Source organism: Vidua chalybeata, chromosome 3 (genome assembly GCF_026979565.1).
Source record: "Vidua chalybeata isolate OUT-0048 chromosome 3, bVidCha1 merged haplotype, whole genome shotgun sequence".
NCBI lineage: Eukaryota > Metazoa > Chordata > Aves > Passeriformes > Viduidae > Vidua > Vidua chalybeata.
This window is the reverse complement of record NC_071532.1, coordinates 46,146,411-46,167,611: the sequence shown is the minus strand read 5'-3', so window position 1 is coordinate 46,167,611 and position 21,201 is coordinate 46,146,411. Positions and strand designations below refer to the sequence as shown.

Here is a 21,201-nt window from a genome sequence, read left to right as displayed (position 1 = left end):
ATCCCTCTAATTATTATGCCCACTGCCACAGCTGGTTAATACTTAACTAAGTTTTGGAAGTGTTCTGGGATGATGAAAGGTGCTACAAAAAAAAGCTAACCCACTACAGTGTCATGACGTGACAAAGTGCCATGCTTCTGAAAGGCTTTAATTGGCAGGAAAAACCAACATGAATCCTCTTAGCTCCTCATAAAAAACCAAATTGTTCTTGCCAGTACATCACATCTGCTGCTCAGGTATGAAAGTCCTTCTTTTGCTGCTGCATTTAAGTAACAGTGAGCAATATGTGGTGTTAGCAATCAACAAAGGCTCAGAATTTTGTCTGTGAGAACTCTTGTAGAATTAGGGCCAATTCTTCAGTGTAGAGTGCTTGATGTTGCAGTAAAGAGGGGGATTGCAGCAAATGAGGGGACCAGTGAAGTGTTAATCTTCTTAACCCCCCCCCCCCCCCCAAAACAAACAAACAAAGAAAAGAGCATTGGTCCAGAATTCTGTAAAAAATTGAGTACGCTGCTAAAAACAAAGAGCAGAAGTATAACTTGTGCTGTGAGTCCCCTTTGGATGTTCTGTGGGTCAACTGTGGTGCTGCACATAGTGGGCTACTTTGCATGGAGGTTTGAAATAGGTTGGAGAGGAGCTATATAAAAGAGAAAAATGTTCTACCAAATAGGCTGGGTCTGAGTAAATTGAAAGAAAAATCTATGTTGCAGCATATGTCTTAAGATTATAATATGGTTCCATCAGCTGCAGTCAATCTTTGACACTTTAGAGAGAGAGAGAGGCTTGAAATAACTTCTAGCATCCATGCTGCAGATCCTGTAGAAAGGGTATGTATGTATGTGATAGATTTAGGAGGTTGCTAAAACACTTGTATATGTATATAAGGATTATAATGTGCAGATTATACTTTTCAATGTATGTTTTTGCCCTACTAGCAATTTCTTGGGACTGTTAACTCAGAAATATAGTAGGACCAGATTACAAACCTGAGCCAAATGCAAGACTGGGAGTCATTCACAAGCTGGAGAAGTGAGTTTTACATAGTCTCCTTGGGTAAAGAACACTGAAGCTCTCACTACCACCACTTTGGGAAAAGGTAGTGTATCCGCACAACTGGGAATTACTGTCACTACCATTCTGAAAGGCAAGCAAAGAGAAGCCTTATTTCCTCTGCTCTCTTCACAAAGGCGCTTCCTTGATCACAGGAGCCAGAATGGGATGTGGTGCTCAGGGAGCAAATAGTTTGTAGCACACTACAGCATAACCAGAGAGTGAAAAGAGAAGGCAGTTATTTCATTATTTTTTTATTTTCTTATAAATTAACATTCTAAAAAAATTGGAATAGAAACACTAAATACAGTATTGCACATAGTGATCTTTGTTAGATGATCTATTATTTCATTTAGTATAGTAATATACATACTGTAGGTACTGAAGAGAACAGGAAGGCTACAAATGAAAACATGCTACTGTATCCTTGCACTTAGGAGCAAAGTTAGGAGGAGAAGACTACTGTTTACATAAATACAAACATGGATTTGAATCAGTGCCATTAAAATAGCTTTACTCTTTAAAGTTTTTTTTTTTTTCCATAAGTTAGTTGTAATAGCAAATAATCTCTTGTTTTCTCTTCCCCAAATAGTAATGTTACTCCCATCAACACAAAATTTTAGAATTCCATTCTTGGTAATTTATATCTCTGCCAGAAATTACTGCTAGTACAGATTTTCACATAGGTTTATCAGCAACAGGAGACTTACTTTTCACACAGTGAAAAAACCCATCTTTTCTAGTGCTTGGTATATGTGAAGAATAACAGATTCCTGAGGTCATATTTTGCACTTCCTTTTATGACACCCTGTAGAGTATATTAGCCTCTGAACAGTTTGGAATGTCTCCTGATGTGCTAGATTAGATAGGGAATAATGCAACCCAGAAGGTTAGACCTCATTTGCCTTACCCCAGTGTCTTTCAGGCTCCAAAGCTATGAGCACGTGCATCCAACTGAGTTGCACACACGATCTGCTTTCAGGAAAAATTAGCTTTGAAAGAAAAATGTTATCAATCAAGCTGATTGGTTTGGGGCTCTTAAATAAGGACTGGAGGAAGGGGTTCTTATCCGTTGAGCAGTCCAAAACTGATACAGCAAATTCTGGATTGCAAATAGGAAGTAAGCATGTGGTCTAAAATGGAAGCCCTAAGTCATATATTTCAATCATTGGGGACACTGAAAGCCTGGAGGAAATGTCTGTAATTCTGTTAAGTGTGAAATTGATGCCAATTAGTTGGTAGTCTATGTTCTGTCACTAGAATTGGCTACTGTTTTCCATAAATGTTGTCTCCATGTGCATCTTTTAATAGCTCTCTAAAGGAGTTCTAAATTAACTGTAAAGCTAATTCCAGAAGGGAAGTCATGTACATGTGGCCAAAAGCCTGACTTAAGTGATCAGCAGTTAAAACTATACTATACCTTCTAAAGTTCATGTAAAAGTATTAGATGCTTTATATATTAACAAACTATAATAGCCAAATCTCTCATACTCTCTATAATACTTCTGTGCTTTTCTGTATTTTCTGCTTTTTCACTTTTTTTTTTTTTTTTTTTTTTTTTTTTTTTTTTTTTTTTTTTTAATGCTGGATTTCTGACCCCCATACCACCTGGCATTCACTATCTGGCAGAAGATGAAGTAAAAGTATGCTGCCTTATTGATTTTAAACATAGTTACAGTAAACATCTTGTTCCACAAATATTTAGTCATGGAGGGCAACCAAACAAGTTGGGAAAGCATTGATTATACTGTATAAACAGCACTTAACAATTCAAAATACAAACTACAAATGCCAACATGAAACGGATACAAACAATTCACTAGGAGCAACATTTCTTTCCCTAAACTAAGTGCAGTGCCATGAAGTATTTGTGTCTGATGTTGCCAGTAGGAATGGAAATATTTTACTGTACTGAGTAGCATTCTTATGAAATTCAACTTAATGCAATTTTCAGCATGTTCAGAACTGATGCAGATACCACTTTTTATGCATGCTGACTTGTCCTATTTGTAATATACCATACACTTTACAAAATACCATTTTTGTGGCAAAGGAGATACAGAGTACAGGGAAGGTGTTTCAAGTCCATACCTAGTCTATTTCTGGGCACTCCATTAAAGTGATTACATTCGTAAATGAATGCACAATAACACATCAGTTTGTGGAAAACTCTAGAGAACAAAACGCAAATTTTAAAAGGTCAAGGAAGCAAATTATCAGGATGATGTAGTTTCCTTCCCTCTCACTCCCCACCCACAGACATGTTGAATTTTGGTAACCAGGTAACAATGGCTTTTGAATTTCTTCTATCAGATTTTCATACTTATCTTTGCTTTCTGAAAAATAAATTTTAAAAATAAGGACAAAATTTGAGTGTGCACAAAACCACCTTACACAAATATGAAAAGCATAGAAATACATAGACAAATGTTTGATTTATGTAGAACTGACTTCACAAATAAACTTTGAAGCTAGAACTGAAGTAGACTACAGCTATACACTGCTTGTGAAATATTTTTGTTTACTTTCCTTTTCAACTCATCAAATTTTCACTAAGACTGAAGGTCCCTGTTTCTGTACAAATAAGAATGATACAGGAATAATTAAAAAAATTGTTATTTCTTAAAAGAAATCTCTCAGTGTCTTCATATACAGCAGTATATGTTAGGTGGAGAGATGCAAAACAATGTTAATTTGGGTGGTTCTTTTGAAATAAAATGTTGTTCTGCTTTTTAAAAAAATTGATAAAATGTAGTTTATAACTCCTTACCAAACTATCACTCCATATACATTTCTTGTGGCACTAGCTACAGTCAACTCTCACTAAACATTCAAAATAAGAAAAAATAAATGCAATATTGTTGCTTCCTGTATCAAATTATTTTAGTTAGAATACAGTAAATTACCTCATTCTTCATTTACAAGATGTGTCACAGATAATATGACTACACAACTATGACTGACTACAAAGCACGAAAGAATTAAGTCATGTCTTGGGGTGGTGGGGAACAGAGGACACAGAGAGGGACACAGACACATGAAAAAATCTTTTAATACTTTTCAAACATAAATAATGGCCAGTTTCTACAGTTACAAATTAAATTTTTCTGTAAAATCAGTCATGACCCTTACAATGGTTAGGCAATCATAGGGGAAAGGTTTTATTGAATGACCAGAATTACTCCTCTATTATCACTGAAGTTATTTATTTACTTTTAAAAGAATGGTGAGAGCCCAGTATTATCTTTTTCTAGTGTTTCTATTTCAAACAAATCTATATCAGGGGATCAGAAAACACTGTATTTGATACAGTGATCCACCTTGAAAAATGTGTAACTATCAAAATTCTTCCTTTCACGCTGTATCTACAGAAAAGAGAGTGAATACAAACTGAATAAGCTGGAAGACCAAAACTACCTTTCTGTCTTCTATGTGCATCCTACACCAAGACTGGGAAGAACACAGATTAGCACAGTGGAGCAATAATAGACTGCTCTTGCTTGTGCTACATCTATTTTGTGGAGTAATATTCATAAGCAGATTTCAAGTTTGTTAATTTAACACCTTTAAGGAAAATGTTAAACATTAAAGAAAAAAATGCAAAAACCAACCCAGAACAAAAACATACATCAAGAATAACCTACCTATAAAATGCAAAGAGAAAAAAGGTATAACAAGTGATATAAACAGAAGTATTGCTACATATTTTACTTACAATTCCAGAGTCATGTTTTGGTCTAATATTGTATAGCGACTTCCCCTTTTTCTGCCTGCAGACTTCCTCTGCTTCTTTGACTCTGAAGAGAGACAAAATCTATAAATACTGCTGTACACCAACAACATTTAAAAAGACAATGCAGTATAAAACTTACAAGTTAAGGCCTGAGGACACAAGTGGATAATTTTATTCTCCATATATTCATTAGCATGCTCCACAAAATAGTTCTTGCACTCCAGGGCTGTTGTGGCCATACCCGGCACTTACACAGACAGGCATAATCAATTCTAGTTACAAAAGCAATCAGTACTTACTGCAGCTGAAGTTTCAAATGTATGAGGGCTTAAAATATACTGGATGATATGTAGTTTACATTTCAGAGCATTCATGCACGTACTGCTGAGAAAACGCCTTTTCTTTTTATCACTGTTTAAAGTATTTCTTCATCTATTCCAACCCTCAGTACTTCAATCACAGTTTAAACAAATTTTGCCACCAAGCTATGTTCCCCTCCACCCACTGTTGTTTATATTTAAAATGGCAAAATAGCTTAACCTAAATTTCCAGTCTTTACTCTCAACCTTTAAAAACAAAAAATGGAAAATTTCCATGGAACACGATGCTTAAACCAAGGTGATGCATGTGACTGCACACATCTCTCTAACTCCAAAGCTGAGGAACCTCAAGGCTACGTGACCACTGGGGATGAATGCAGTTCAGCTGCTTGGATGTAAAGAGAGGAGCAGGTTCTAAAAGTAAGGGTCCACTTCTTAGTGCTTCCTGACATGGCAGACAGTATCAAATAAAGACCAAATGCCACCACATTTTTGGTGAGAGAAATATCCTTTTTGTCATGCAGATAGGAAACAAACTGAAAGTCAGAGGACTACACTCAGACTGGGAACCTGCCAGACTCAAGTTGATGGGTTCAATGTCACACTGTAAAATGTTTCTTTACAATTTTCATTCATTTTATATATCAACCTTGTAAACACACATGATTGCTGGAACACTGATAATACAGATTTATGTTATGAATTCTCTGAGCTGCAAAGAGTTAGATAAACACTTTCTATAAGAGAACATTAAATCATGTGAGATCTTTAATTTTTTTTAATGAGAGATGAGCATTTTATTGATAAATAAAACTGTAGAAAACAAAAATGTGAATTCTATATTGGCTTGATCTTGCCAAAAATGTGGACTTGACATAGCACTTAGTCTGACTTTTCACTATTACCCAAGAGTGAAAAAATAAGCAACAGTTGAATGATATTAAGAAATCATATATCCTTGGCTGGTTCCTTGCAGTTCATCTCCAGACCACTAGTATGTCTGTTATTTCACCAAGACTACACAGTGAGAATCCAACTTTGCGTTACTATTATTTTTGAATAATAGTAATTTTTGTGTGTGTGGTAAGGGCCAAAATTTTGAAAATAAAACTCCAGCTGAGTCTGCTAAGCATAGTAAAAAAAAAAAGAACTTCATATTCATCTCTACTTTATTCAACTTCATCAGACACACCTTGTTCTTAAGTTTCAAATTTATAGTTTCAAAAATTAATTTAAATTAATTAATCAGTTCTTTTCCAACATTTCCGCAAGCTGCCCTCTTCATTTGATGGCCTTGTATGTTGTTAGTGTAGGGAGACTTTCATGTGCACAGGTCAGGGGGTAAAAAAGCTTTGAAACCTATTCTTTCAAGCTGTAATGCTTTCTCTCTGACTGCAAATCAGATAGATTGCAGCATAATCTAGAACAAAAATGTCAAGCAGCCAAGTAATTCACCTTTAAAATGTATTTAAGTAGATTCAGTAAAAGTGGCAGCCAAAACACAGTGATAGCTTCAAATAGAAACTTATGGGAATGACGCAGAATGAAGAAAAATTCAAAGACATTTTCTTTTCTCTAATACAATTTTTCTTCTGCTTCATGTCTACTTTTCTCCAAAGGAGGAAAAAAATATCTGACATTGATCTTCCCATGATCTTTTCTAAATATTCAGACACATTCCAACCTATCAAAAGGCACTCTTACAAAGTCAGATATAAAATATCACATCTATCACGTAAGTTCCTCTTTTTCAAATACAAGTATAGCTGGCTCCCTTCACTGTAGACATCATTTAAATAACAAAATGAAATCTTACATGTGAGTAAATTAGTATCAAATCCCTGTACGTGTACAGGGACTATACAAGTACTACTGAGTTTATCAAAATGACTGTTTTATTGAAGCAGTGTAATATGTGCAGGTATTCATACTACTCAACATGCAAATGGCAGAATATGTAACGTACAAAAATATTTACCAAATCAGTTCACACAGATCCAGATGGTATTCTTGGGAAATGCCAGGGAATCCTCAATTCCCGTCTTTGTCCCACCTAAACATCCCCCTTCCAGGATGGATTACCCACTGCTTGCTAACATACAAGGTCACAAGACAACACAGCTCCCTGTGGGACTCATGTTAATTAAACAAAAATCCTCACACAGTAAAGAACCCTTGATAATGCAACTGTTTTCTAAAGACCAGGTCCCATTAAGTGTCACTGTCAGTGTAACATCTCTACATATTCTACTTCAATTAGAGAAACAGCTTTTTGGAGAAAGGTTGTCTCTGCTTGAAACAGCAAATGTTATAACATGCCACCCTGTGAAGGAGGAAGTCAGAACTTCTGTGGCCCTGAGATGAAACTGATCCACAACCTCCAGACTGATAAGTGACAATCTTAAGGTTGTGTTTCCCAAATTTCCAGTATTATGTAAGAGGTGCTGGTCTCAATAGTATGGCTGTGGTTCTCAAGGTTTTGGGAGCTTTATGAAATTCCTTGGAGTTTGAGCCCATTTATTCATACCAAGGGAAATAAAGAAGATGAGAAGCATTACTCCTTAATACACTTAAGGCTGAGAGCTAGCAACCACTCAGTTCCAGTTCCAGCCATATCACTGACTCACTGTGTGGGTTTGGGACAGTCCACAGCCTCCTGGCTCGCATCCTTCTCTCTGTGCAGGAAGCTCCAAGCAGTTGGATAGAGACTCAGTGGACCCCATGTGACCCATGCATATGCTTCTTCATCAAGAAATGCCCTGAGAAATGTAAAGGTAGCACACCAAAGGCTAATTTCAAGGAGGTTTAGTTTGTGACCATATTAAATCTGGAAGCATGGAGAACTGTATAAATCTACAGCTGTATCTAAAAAGGAAAAGCCAGCAGACTGGTGAAATAGAGGCAGACAACTATTAGCCTTCCACAGGGCCAAATCATAAACCAGTGAGTGTGGCTCACTGGTTTTGTGAAGGCAGATCATTCAGCTTAATTAAGATTTTATTAAATGTAAAATTAAAATAACTTAATCCTTCTGGAAGAGGAAAAGGATGTGTTTTGTAGGAGCATCCACACTGTTTAAAATGTGTGATCTAGAAAAGCAGATAAAAGGTCCCATAAAGTAAGGGCAATAGTCTTAGTCCAGTTGGAAAATAATTGCCGCTGGCAAGTTTTTGTCATCTTAAGTTTTCTCTATTGGCCATGAATGTTTTTTTTTTAATCTTTCCATGAAACTAACAAGATTTAGGCAAAAGCACATTGCTTATCAGTTTATGGCTGGTTCAAGCCGTATTTCTCACAATGGCAAGCAAATCCCTGTGTACCTTCCTCTTGCTCAGGCTTTTCCTGCACTACTTCCCACTGACTTCAGTGGGACCCTGATCAGCATGGAGGCGCAACACAATAATCGAAGACAAAAGAGCACAAAAATTGCATGAACACTACTAATAATGAGTTAACTCAACTGTGGTGAGTTGATATAGCTTTATGAAGAAACTAATGGACCTAATTAAATAATGGGAGGAGGAAAAAAGATTTTTGGAGAAAACAACACAAGACTCCCAACAGCCACAAAGGAGAAGCAACACAACAACGTATTTCCAAGCTCCAGGCCAAAATGACACTACCACTGTGCCAATGCAGAGCTCAAAAAACAAAAAAACAGTTAAAAGATACTCCTAGGAAAGGAGTGGGTATTAAATTGTCAGGCCTTCTGTGGAAAAATAGGCTGCCACTCAGGAGACTGTGGAAGAAGTCTGAGGAAGGTGAGTGTTCCCCAGTTCCTGAGAATTATAACCCTTAGGCAAAAGCAGGCATGAGATAGATTGATCTATTGTTCTGAAAATACTTAATACTGTTTTTACTTAAACTATTTAGTTCTTCACTACTAATACTTTCTGTTAGAGAAGCTGTTTGGTCCTCTTATAGAGCCATCATTCTCAATGGCAACCAAATCCTCAGAAGCAGGACAGATCTTCCAGGCATGATCTGAGAATGGGAGAGGAAGTTGGAGGGGGAAAAGACATGGTGTGCTCTTGGAGAAGCCAGGTGGTACCCTTAACTTGATAAGCGTGGTGGGAATGACTTTTAAGCTTGCAGTGTGCTAAACTTTGCTAAACTGATGCTCAAACTATCCCACTTCATATTTTACAACCACTTCTCAAAATCACTTTATTTCAGCAAAACTACTTTGGTTCATTTACTATCAATCCCTGTCTCATCCTATGCCAATTCTGGCTCCAAAGTGAGCATATTAGTTTGACAGAAAAGATAACATCAGCTGTGTTACTTTTAGCAATTTTTGCCTCTTATTCTTTTCCCAAGTAATTTCTTGATTTTTTCTTAGTGAGAACATAATTCTACAGAAACTAGAGCTCCCAGCCTAGACAACCAGAGAGTTGATTAACTCTCACTGTATTAATCTGAAGAGCAGAGTTATTCAGGCCCAGGGCAGATTCTATAAATACTTGTTAAGAGTGTTCATCACTTGAATCTCCTTAAATAATAGATTTAGCTAAAGCATTTCTTGCATTATTTCAGAAAGAATATGCTTCCAAATAGCCCCAACAATAAGACAATATGTAGGGAACATAGAACACTGGGCAATCAGTGGATCTGTTAAAAAAAATTAAACAAAAAATCTGCAAGGGAATGAATAGCCAGTCACTTACAGAGCCTAAGAATTATAGTCCTGAAATCTGCTACTTAATAAAATTGAGTCTATCAATTGTCACCTGTAACAAAATAAGTAGTTTCTTATTTCCATCATAATAAAAACTTTTCTCCAGCACTATCACCTCCTTTTACCTCATATTCTCATATTTGTTGTGAGACAAACTTATAAAAATTACTATTCCGTTTAAAGATAGCCTGTAAGACAAATAAGCAAGTTTCACTTCAGCATGCACACAGGAAAAAGAAACCAGACATGCTTAAAAACCCAAAAGACAGAGTGTTTTTATCTACCTTCTAGACCAAAAGCCAGCCTGGCCACAACCTTATCAAGGCTTTGAGACTTTCTGTCATCATTCAATCCATTGAAGGGGTAGCCACTTCCCTGCCACTAAACATTAATAATTTTGTCTGAAGTATCTGTGGCAGACAGATTCATTTCTTACTGGCTCCATCTAGGCTTGGTCGCCTTACACTTCACTAGCGAGCACTGTGACATGACAAATGTAATCACAGTGAGAGGACTGGAAAGTTACTTAGATAGCAGAGCTGCTTGCAGAAACTTCCATGATAAACTCAGACAGATATTACTTTTACAGTTGACAGTATAGTTTATGAAACCCAAAAGACATTTTTCTGCAGATATTTTGCATTTTTTAACACAAAACAAGGCTGAAGCCAATACTCTTTATACTACCAAGTGCTTATTATCAGTTAAATAAAAGGAGTGTTGCCAAAATATTTTATGTAGCTTTGTCTGGGTTGAATATTGAGTTAAACTTGTTTATAATAATAACAGTACCTTTACATATAAAAACAAATAAAAAATCCTCCACTAAATTATCAAATGCCAAACGTCTTTCAGATTTCAAGGGCAGAAAACTTCAAAACTCTCTCCTTAAACCCTTCCAGGTAATGTTCCTATAGTTTATTAATTGACAAAAATATTGAAAATATTTTTTTGCTAAGGGAGAAACCAAAACATAAAACCCATAATGGAAAATTACAATTTCCAAAATAAAAGATGAATAAAAAAATGTAGAGCTTTTACTTTCATGCCAATAGGGTTGAAGTGATGACACAGATATGATTCAGTAACTGACTGCAAAGACTTTATATAGATAAGAAGTACATTGTAATGTACCTGATCCCCTCAAACAAACAAATGAAACCTGACATTAGCCTACCAACAGAGAGATAATGTATTAGCCTATCCTGACATCCCTGCCAGCTCCTTGCATGGTTAATTCAAGGACCATGAGACAGACAGTGGTTCTTGGAAAGACACAGTGATTAATTATAATTTCACCCAGAGGACCACAGACAAATAAGTTAAAACATTGTAATCTGACCACTTAACAGAGAAAATAATCTGTAGCAGGACCCAGGATAAGATACCTCCTCTGTCAACAGTGTAGACATTGGGGAATATATTTCACTTTTTTTTTTTTTTAGTGTGCATCATGTCAAATGGGCCTAAAATAAAACTTTGATGCCAAATGAAATGAAAATTCAACTTTCCCATTACAGAGTCTCACTGCACTTCACCAAACACTTAAAAATATTCTGAAAGTATTTCAGAAGTATTTAGTTTCCCTTGGTTCTCTCTGGCAATCAAGTCTTGATGATCTAGGGGTTATACTCTTGTCTATGAAGAGATATACAGATGTGAATAAATAAAATAAAGAGAATACTGTGTAAAACATGATTTAAAGACTATAATTTTAACATTAAAGAGAATTTAACATTGAAAATGTAATGAAATAAAAGAATTGAACTGTTAAAGAATGCCTATGTTTGTAATAAAATGCAAATTGGATGCAAATATACATATCCCCACTAAAATATATTTCATTACCTTTGTCATTAAATTGTCTGAGTGACCAGTATTGCAGGCTGTTCCTGGCTACCTTCAGGCAAGATGGAAGTCACTTTTCTACAGACTTTACATACCAAGATTGAAATTATAGTGAGAAAAGTTAGTCATCACCTTCCACCGTTTTTCTTGGAACTGAAGCCAGGTTGCTCTCACAGAAGCTGGCTACATTTGGACAATTTGGTTAGGAAATTTAACGGGAAATGATAAGGATAGGGAAGAAGACTAGAAGTGAGGTAAAAGTGGTAACATAATCAGCAAGCAAAAGAAACTTATGTGTGAACAGGAGTGTGAAAATCTATGTTAGCTGTAAAATGTTTTTAAGCAGCAGATGGGGTAAAAAGAAGGTAAAAACCTAACTTGTAGAAAATGATAAGAAAAGTCTTGGTAAACAGACTGCATGGAGAAGATGATTCTTAAAGAGAATATGGAAACATACCCTGGACAGAAGAGTCGCTATAATGGGTACGCTGGGGCTGCTACATTGGATAATTGATAGCTACCAAATTGGAGTACAAGCAAATATGAGAACTGAATGAATAGAAGGGATTAATGAAGAGAAAATAAAAAAAACCTGAAGTCAGCTGGAGAGCCACAACATTAAGAGATCTCCAGTGCATGAGATGGGAAAGTAAGAGGCCTTGAACTTTGCTGCATGAGGTAAAAAGTGCCCATACATAATTTTGTAAAAACTCAAAAATTACTGCAGACACAGTTAAGTTCTTCTCAAGTATGTAATAAATCCCCCGATATTAGACTATTCCTTATACTGATTGCCCAAAAAATGCACATGCACTTACACTTAATGGATGTTGCCATTTTGCCAACTCCATGCACTGGTTTGGCAAACTGCTGGAGAGCAAGGAAGTTCACATCTTTGGTAGCTCGGGATCAGTCTGGGTTACAGTAGGTTTTAAGCCTTTGTGAGCATTTCAAACATTTGGGGGCCAATATTTAATGACAAATGCTGCTCATTTGTAAAAGATTACAATGCTTTATTGCACCTCAAATGCCAAAGTGATCATTTTGCCTGGGAATAAAACCACTAACAAATATAAAAATTGTAGTGTCTGACAAAAATTCTGTTTAAATTTTTAATTACATAATTATTTTCACCAATACACAAGTATCTATTGAATATGCAGCCCCTGTTTTTATCATAGACAAATGTCATTCTTTAATCAAGAGGTGATGAACAGGAAAAGGTTAAAAAGAGATTGAAAAGATCACATGGCAGAAATAATGGTATCCTATCCTATCACTACAGCTTTGATTATCACACCCAGTCTGACATTACAGCCATGAAAACAGTCGGTAAACTTCATTATGAAATGATGATTGTTAGCTACTTTCTTTTTATGTAAAACACACATTCTAGGATGCAACATAATGTGCCAGCATGATACAACACCATCACCGGGCAGATACCACTGAAGAACCCTTTGCTGTTTACGTGGGGGCCATTCTGGAATCCAACCTCACACAAGTCACAAAAATTAGGAAATATTACATATTTGGAACTAGTTTTTTTACTAGATCCTTCACTTTGTTTAAGTTTAATATTTGTAAGCACCAGTTGGCTCACACCTGTGAATAGAAATATTTTTCCTGTCTTATAAAAAAACACAGGATTGCTTAAAAATGTTAGACTAAGGTATTCAGAAGGATTTTCCACCAAAGATCCAGACTGAAAAATGTATCTCCAAATGCTTTTTTCCCCCACAAACTTTTCCCTCAAAAGCAATGCTAAGAAATGAAAGTTCTGTTCACCTCCCCCTAACCAAAGTACGATGTATTAATTAAAAAAAAAAAAAATACAACAACAACAACAAAAAAACAAAACAAAAAAAAAAACACCAGAAAAACTAATTGCCAAAAATGCCCAAGGAAGAAGAAAACAAACCATACATGTTGAGCAACTTCTTTTATCTGGACAGCAAGCAGTATCTTTGTGAGATACTGCCTCACAGCTGGCTGCTTAAGGTGTGTTTAGGCTTTTTAAAGTAGATTTTCCAGGGCCCATAACAGTATATTCTGATCAGAAAGCTATGCAGGTTAACAATTTTGAAATACTCCCAAAAACTGGAGATCCGTGTAATTATTCAATTGAATGTCACGTAAAATCGTCTTCTGTTTTGAAATGTCATTATAACTGTGTTGTAAACCCATGCCTACCCGCATGCAGCTCAGTTGGTTTGAGATTAATAAACACATTGAGATTAAAGCTTCCAAGAGATGTCAGCAAATGTATCTGCCCATGACTACTCACTAACATAACACTTGGAGCTTTTAGCTGGCATTACAGGAGCATGCCAAGCAAAATGTGACCCCACTAAACATCCTCCACATGTTCATCATTTCCTTTTCATGTTGCAGCTCCATATACATTTTTCTTTTCTTTTCTTTTCTTTTCGTCCATCTCTGCATTTCTTTGCAAGTACCTATTCCCATGCCCCTCGATGTCTCACTCTCAAGTCTGACTTACTGGTTTGTATTATAAGCGTAAAAAAAATATCCCTTAAATTACTCTGAGAGGACATTGCTCGTGCTATGGGATTTAATGCCCTCCTCTGCAAGCAGAAGTGGCAGCTTACCAATATGCTCTTCACTGTGCAACACACAGATATCCCATGCCAGACTTTAAATTGCTCAACAGCAAGTTTTAAATCATCCTGCCAAGGAGTCTGTAGGGAGACATACCAGTCTTTCTGCAGAGGGAGATCAATGAGCTGTGGAGACATGCTGGCCAGGAATCTCCCTTTCATCTAGATATACACAGTGTGACACACCAGGTGCCAGCTTAACTGCTATTCTTAAGGGAATGGGCAACTTCTGCATTTGAGAGACGAGTGCATTTTTCTGAGTTTATAGATTATTTTTAATGTGTCAAAGATTTATTGTGGGAGTTAAAGGGTTGAATAAAGTCAGCCAAAAGAAATTCTCAAGCTTAGTGTGATGCAAGATATCAGGGACTTACAGAATTTTAACCATTGTGTTGATCCTGCTTATGAATTCTCCTCTGCTGGCATCCCTGACACAGCTTCTGCTCAGCAACACAACTCTTAGTAAAGGCAAGGCCCTTTGTGTACCTTATACCCACATTTACAAGGCACCTCTATCTGCCCCTCACTCTTTCCTCCTCCAGCTTTACCATCTAGAAATACAACTAATACAAGGTAAATCTTCGCCAAGTTGCACAGGCCCTCTAGAACAGCAAACAGTCTGAAGAGAGGGAAACACATCCAGAGCTGGAGAGGACTAACAAGTGTAAACACCTCACTCACACCCAGATAAAGGGAAGGGGAAACTGCAGCCCTGCATATGAGCTTCTGCCACCTCATTGATCCTTCTCTAGTAAGGTCTGAAATGATATCTATGACCTGATGATATTGATACTAACATTTGACAGCAATGGAACTTTAAAACATAAAATTTCCTAAAGGACTCGCTGCTTTTTGCTACTGTAATGAGCCAGGGTCTATTCCATGGCCATAAAGAAACGATGTAGTCCTAAAGATGAATCATTGTTTTCCATAGCAATATGAGATTTTCTGATAAATAACTGTATTTTTATATTTTATTTCCAGGACCAGCAGTTGCTTAACTTTTTCAATTTTTTAGAACATTTCAAAACTTCCCTCTTTGGATGTTGCTTCATGCACTCTTTTTATCTTTCATTCTTAGGACAGGATATCTTTTCCTGGTTGGTAGTTGGTAGGAAAATGGTAGGGTCTGGGCAACAATTCTGCAGGCTTTTGCTGGATGTCAAGAAAAATAAAAATACTTCTTGCTCTCACAGAAGTGCTAGACTGGAATAGTGCACTTCAGATTGACTACATCTAACTCAGAAACTTAAATAAATGTTTTTAGAAGCTAAAGAAAGTGATTAATGAGAAAAAAAGTTTGATACATTTATAGGTCAGCTTGTAAAAGATACTTTTTTTTCAAAACAGGAGGGAAAACTAGGCATTTGTAGATTGATAATCTGATTGCCTAAGAGTTTTCCTAAGAAGGGGAGACTTTTGCAGAGCTGTTACTGCAGCTGTGCATTAGCTGACTTTGTATTCAGAGAGCAACGTGCATCTGTGGGTACGCAACACCTCAAATTCTTGTATAGATAATAAGGGTGCTGAACAGAAAGCTTGTGAAGTTCAAAATCATACTCTCTCTTTTCAAACGCAAAAACTATTAGGGAAAATATGTCAGCTCTTCTAGTTTTTCTTGCTGATTAAGCACAAAATGCAGGCTATACTGATAGTAAACCTCTCAAGAGTTTGCAAAGTCTGGATGAAAACTATAGACTATTACTGACACATTATAAATGTATTTGAAGGACAATGACAACAACACCACAACTGGAAAAATTCAAAACATGCCCCATTAAGTTTGATTATGGCTTTCCTTTTCTTGTGGGCTTTTCTGCCTTTTTTTTTTTTTTTTTGGCAGCTTTTTGTTTATTTTGGATTTTTTTTTAAAGTTGCTTCATCAGAAAGAAGTAGTATTTGAAAATTTTCACTTAAAAGGATATATATTTAGGATAGACATATTATCAGAAATGTCAATCTCCACAAAATATCATCAAAAAGTTTATAAACAACCCAATATAAATTTCTAATGGAATGACCTAGTTAGCCTTAACTGCAGTGTGACCACAAAAAATAGTACTGGTCAGAAAGCCTCTTGGCAGACCTATGCTTTTACTGTAATTTTCAGGTGCATTTTTCTTTTTATTTCTACTTAAAAGTTTATCATGTATAATTTTCCCTACAGATGGTATTTTCCAGTTCTGCTTTACTTCAAGTGAGAGAACAGTGAAAGCAGTAGAAAACTTCAGAAAATTGTTTGTTAAAATAGTTAAATTGTTAATTGTTTATTTAATTTGTTAAAATTGTTTTTAACTTTGCACCATTTTTCTTTTCTCATCTTCTCTTAAGGAAATACAAAGTCTGACACTTCAATGTTTAACTTTTGCATATAAATGCCTGGCAAACCAATATGCAAGTTGAAATGCCAAGTGAAAAGTGTTTAAAATAAGAACCGTCTGACTGCTTTTGTTAGGACATACACGCTTAACCTATCACTAACAAAATATAGTACCACCTTTGGAAATACCATCTATGAAAATCCTTTGGTTAAATTATTGTAAAGGAGTAAGACACATATTTGCAGAGACTAAATAAGGAACAGCCTCTATTAGCAGGCCATATGGAAACTGGGGTACAAAATATTCTAGAAAACCCAAAGCAACCAGGGATTGATAAAGATGATCAAGCTAAAAAAGACAAGGCAATAAAGCAATATATTTTATAAATAATTATTGCAAATAAAGTATGTTTCATGAGGCAGAAACCTGGTCAATAGCTCACCAAGGTGGCGTACCACAGTCTTTGAAAATGCCTCACCATATCTGTCACTGGATTTTGCTGCCAACGAACAATTACAGAAAGTTTCTCTCATCATTAATGTTTTAGCCTGCTCCTCAAATTTATCAGCAGAAAAAATTTCAAGAACATTATCTAAAGGGGAAAATCTACTTTCTTGAAATAATTATTTATATTTTAATGGCAATAAACAGTTTTCAGACTTTTGTCACCTACAGATCTCTTGATCTAGGCTGAGATTTTGAAAACTATCATGATGTACATTCTTACACCTCTGGGCAATATATATTTTTCCATTTAGATTTTTATCCTTTGATTTCTCAATACCAAGACACCTTCATAGCACACCATCTTGTCTTTTATTAAGAGAGACGAAAATGTGAAATCAAGAAAAAAAGCCTAACAGACAACTTCAGATATCAGGCTGAACTATGATTGGAGCAAAGGTATTTTCTGTGCAAAGGCTTTGGTAAGACAGTTGTTTAACCAAGGAAGATTCTTAATTTTCAGGAAAATCTTACTTGAAAAACTGTTACTCTTACTGCTAATTTGGCCAAAACATTCTAATTCCTAAAATGCAATGAAGAGAGCTTGACTTTGCCAGACCTGACACAGCAGCACTGTACCAAAGATCTGAGAGTTGAGCGCAACCTGACATCAAGAGTTGCCAAAGTCTAAACCCTGCCCCACCTGAACAAGTGAAATACAGCAGAAGATTTAAACTTGATGAGGCAAGGAAAAGGTAAAATACAAACCAAAAATCTACTTGTGACTTTCAGGATGTATTATTTTTAGTCTTAATTTCAGTGACTTCCTGGACTGAAGTTACACAGTCCTGTCTGTCCCCCTGGGAAAGGCTCCTTCAACCCACCAGCTCCAAATCTACGTTTGAGCAACAGTCCCTCTGCTGTTCTTCCAAGGGATCTCCCAGTTTCTTTTCCTACTGTAGGTCCTTCTCACTGCCCTTTCCCTTCCCTGTTACATCTTGCCCCTGCAGCCATTTTGTAGGTTATTCGTGTTCAGTTATTTTCAGGCTAAAACCATCCTTGCCCTAGAAGGGACAGGCTAGCAGACAGCTTTTTTCTCTGCTGCTTCAACACATCTTCTTAATATACACATACACTGAACTCAAAGAGGGTCAAATGATTGTATCTCAGTCCTATTCTTCTCTTAAGCTTTAGATGTTTAAGGAGGAAGAAGCTTTGTGCTAATTTAGTTAATGTCTTTTAAAGAAAACTATTTTCCTGTGAGAAACCTCTGGAGGATTTTTGGATTTTTTTAAAGAAAAATAGCGTAGTATTTTGAAATAAAAGGACATTTTGCTTAAATCCTTTTTCTATAAAATATACAAGACTAAATTAACCTGTATTAACTAGGCAGCTAAATCCCTGTATCAAATAAAATATATTATTTAACTGTCAGTTAAATCAGTTTCAAAGAGATACACTTAATTACAAAAAATTAATTCAGACAGTCAGTAATATGAACGAGATCACCAGAGATCTGCTGTGCTGTGTTAACATTTGTACCATGCTCTTGCTTTAGTAGCAGAATCCAGGTTTTTTCACTGTGAGACTTCTTGTTCCAAAATGTACCCACTTCCAGCAAATATATATGGTATACACGACATTGACTATATAGGTGCCTCAGGGAAGTTTTCAGTAACTTTCTAAACCAGTAGTCACATGTCTGTGACAATTACATAGGACGAGTACACTTGAAAAAAGGGCCTGTTCTTGTCAAATTACCTAATAACAGGCTGATGTCAATAATTTAATGAATCTAAAGCTTCAATCTCACCAGTGTTTACACTCAGATGTAGCTTCAACTCAAGCTGCTAAGAGTTGTAGGATTATATAATAATGTTTAGAATTTACATGTTTGCATATGTTTAATTTTTCCTTATATGACATTTATTACTTTTTAAACAACAGATTAATTCTTGGCATAATTTTTACAGACAAAGGGTGACCACCATGGATTATCCTCATGCAGACGACTTGAGACTTCGTAAATGTTCTAAAACATGGATCAGACACCTTGGCTGATTTTCAAAGCTACTGTCTCATTTCTTTATGCCATATTATACCATGCTTGCTCTTGTGTACCCCATCACCCAGGCTGTGATTTGCAATACGACTCAGTCTGAGTCTTTTTTAAACAAAGGGTTAATTGACTTATTCTTCTGTCCTCCTTTTTCCCAACATAGTCAAAGAAATATTTACAACGTGCTATGTCTTAATGCCTTGACTTTTCTTTGACTAAATATGCTAATGAAAATCTTTAATCAACTTTAAGGCCTTAAACAAGTCTTCCATTGCTTGGATTCAATAGTATCATAGTAGTTACATGCTCTGCCAAAAACACGGTTCTGGTAATGGACCCAAAAAACTTTAGTACAAACTGGCATTAAAATTCCATTCAAAAATTAGGATGACTAGGGGGTTGGGGGTGGTGAGGGTGGGTGTCATGATCTGTTAAAAAAACAAAACCTGAGGAAACTCCAAAAGGCATTCAATAGGTTGTGTGCTAATGAAGTGTGGCTGACTGGTTTCTGTGCGATTGCTCCCAATAACATTCTTTGAGAAAAGCCTTTGAACAAACAAACAAATGTACCTTTCTTGAAGAATAAGTTTGTTTTCCTTCTTCCAGAAGTCTTTGAAGTCAGAACTGAATTCATGCCAAATACTGAAGAAAGAATGTGGGGACACCTCCTTCTCACCCATTTTTGGTTTCATACAGAAATAGGCTGTAGTTTCCAAAAAGCTGTCAAAGAAAGCAGAAATAGCAAATGCTTCAGTACCTACTGATGTATTTTTTTTTTTTTTTTTGTACTTGACACTGAAATAGTATTTAATTATTCTTGGTAGCAGATCTAAAATAAAAGAATAGAAAAACTTAACAGTTCTGAGCTCTTCACATATGAGTAGGTACACAATGTAAGATGATTCTTCAGTAAAGTTGGGATCTGGGATTTATCACAGTTTCTAGTTTTGACCAAAGTATTTTCCATTTGAAAAGCTAAAATCAACACACTGTCCACAGCCCTGAAAATCCAGATATCCACACCCACACATATACTGCTTTCCTGTTGTGTTTAAAGCCCTTTTTCAAAACACAGAGTCAAAGCCCATAAAGGACTGTAAATAAACTTCTTCAAGTTCTGCTAGGTCTGTGCTACAACACAATAGCTTAGGCTGGAGACTAAACAGAAATATTAAAACTCAAACCTGCTTTGTACTAAACAAGAAATGATGCAACAGAAAATTTGGCTGAGGAGCAGCTGTGCTAGAAAACCGGTGCCCATTTCCCACACTGAGTGAGGACTGTGACTGCAACTAAAATTTAATGTATTTCTGAGTTTGAACTGCTTCTTTTTTATTTCAGGAATGTTACAGGAAGGTATGGAATAATTATTTTTTAAAATATTGCTTGATTAACTATTATTCCATTTTGTTTTTTTCATTATAAGTTTTGTAAATACTGGAGATTTTAAGAATGTTTTCCTGATCTGAAGCTAAACATGCAAGCCACTGGGTAATCACTTATTTTATGAAAAATGCAATAGAAAATTCTCAGTTGAAATACAATTGTAGGTGCTTTGCTCACTGATCTATTACTACTCATTGACTCCTATGATAATTTTCCCTGAATCATACATCAGGGTTTTAATACTTTAATTGTGGGGGAAAATCCAATTCCAGTTAAATGGATGGAAATGTAATTTTAGTCACAGAAGTTATATCTTCATTCATGGGTTACGATGGTGAAAATAACATACAAAGAGTCAACCATTCAGAAGGGTCACTTTCACAAATTCTGCAAGAAAATGTTTACCCTAATTCTCAAACACGAATATTCCAGTTGTTTTGTCCAACCTGAAAAATAAGCATCTACATATATTGTCATATTGCTGAATAAAAAAGCCTACATCTTAAAAATTTAACATCAATTTACCAATCAAATTTTACATCACATTTTTTTCTCATAATTTGCAATTCATTTTTCCATCTGCTGAAGTAAACTGAAGATGTTGAGCAACAAAGGGATAGCACATAAAAATACAGAAAACATTCTAATTTTTAAACCCATGACATTGGTACTCAAATGACATCTTACCTGATCATGTAATTTCTTCAGCTCTCTCAGCCTACCATGGCACTCTGTTCTTTA

At 35.9% G+C, this 21,201-nt stretch overlaps 1 protein-coding gene across 1 annotated transcript in view; it reads right to left on the bottom strand.

Moving 5' to 3' along the window:
- Positions 1-1,305: 1,305 nt before the first annotated feature.
- FMN2 (formin 2) overlaps positions 1,306-21,201 on the bottom strand; it is a 154,472-nt gene continuing 134,576 nt past the window's right edge. Inside the window, exons 17-19 of the mRNA XM_053938818.1 lie at positions 19,645-19,794; positions 4,766-4,847; positions 1,306-3,386 (exon numbers count right to left, since the gene is read on the bottom strand). Coding sequence (XP_053794793.1) covers positions 3,360-3,386; positions 4,766-4,847; positions 19,645-19,794 — 259 coding nt within the window. The 3' untranslated portion in view covers positions 1,306-3,359. The remainder of the gene's footprint in view (positions 3,387-4,765; positions 4,848-19,644; positions 19,795-21,201) is intronic.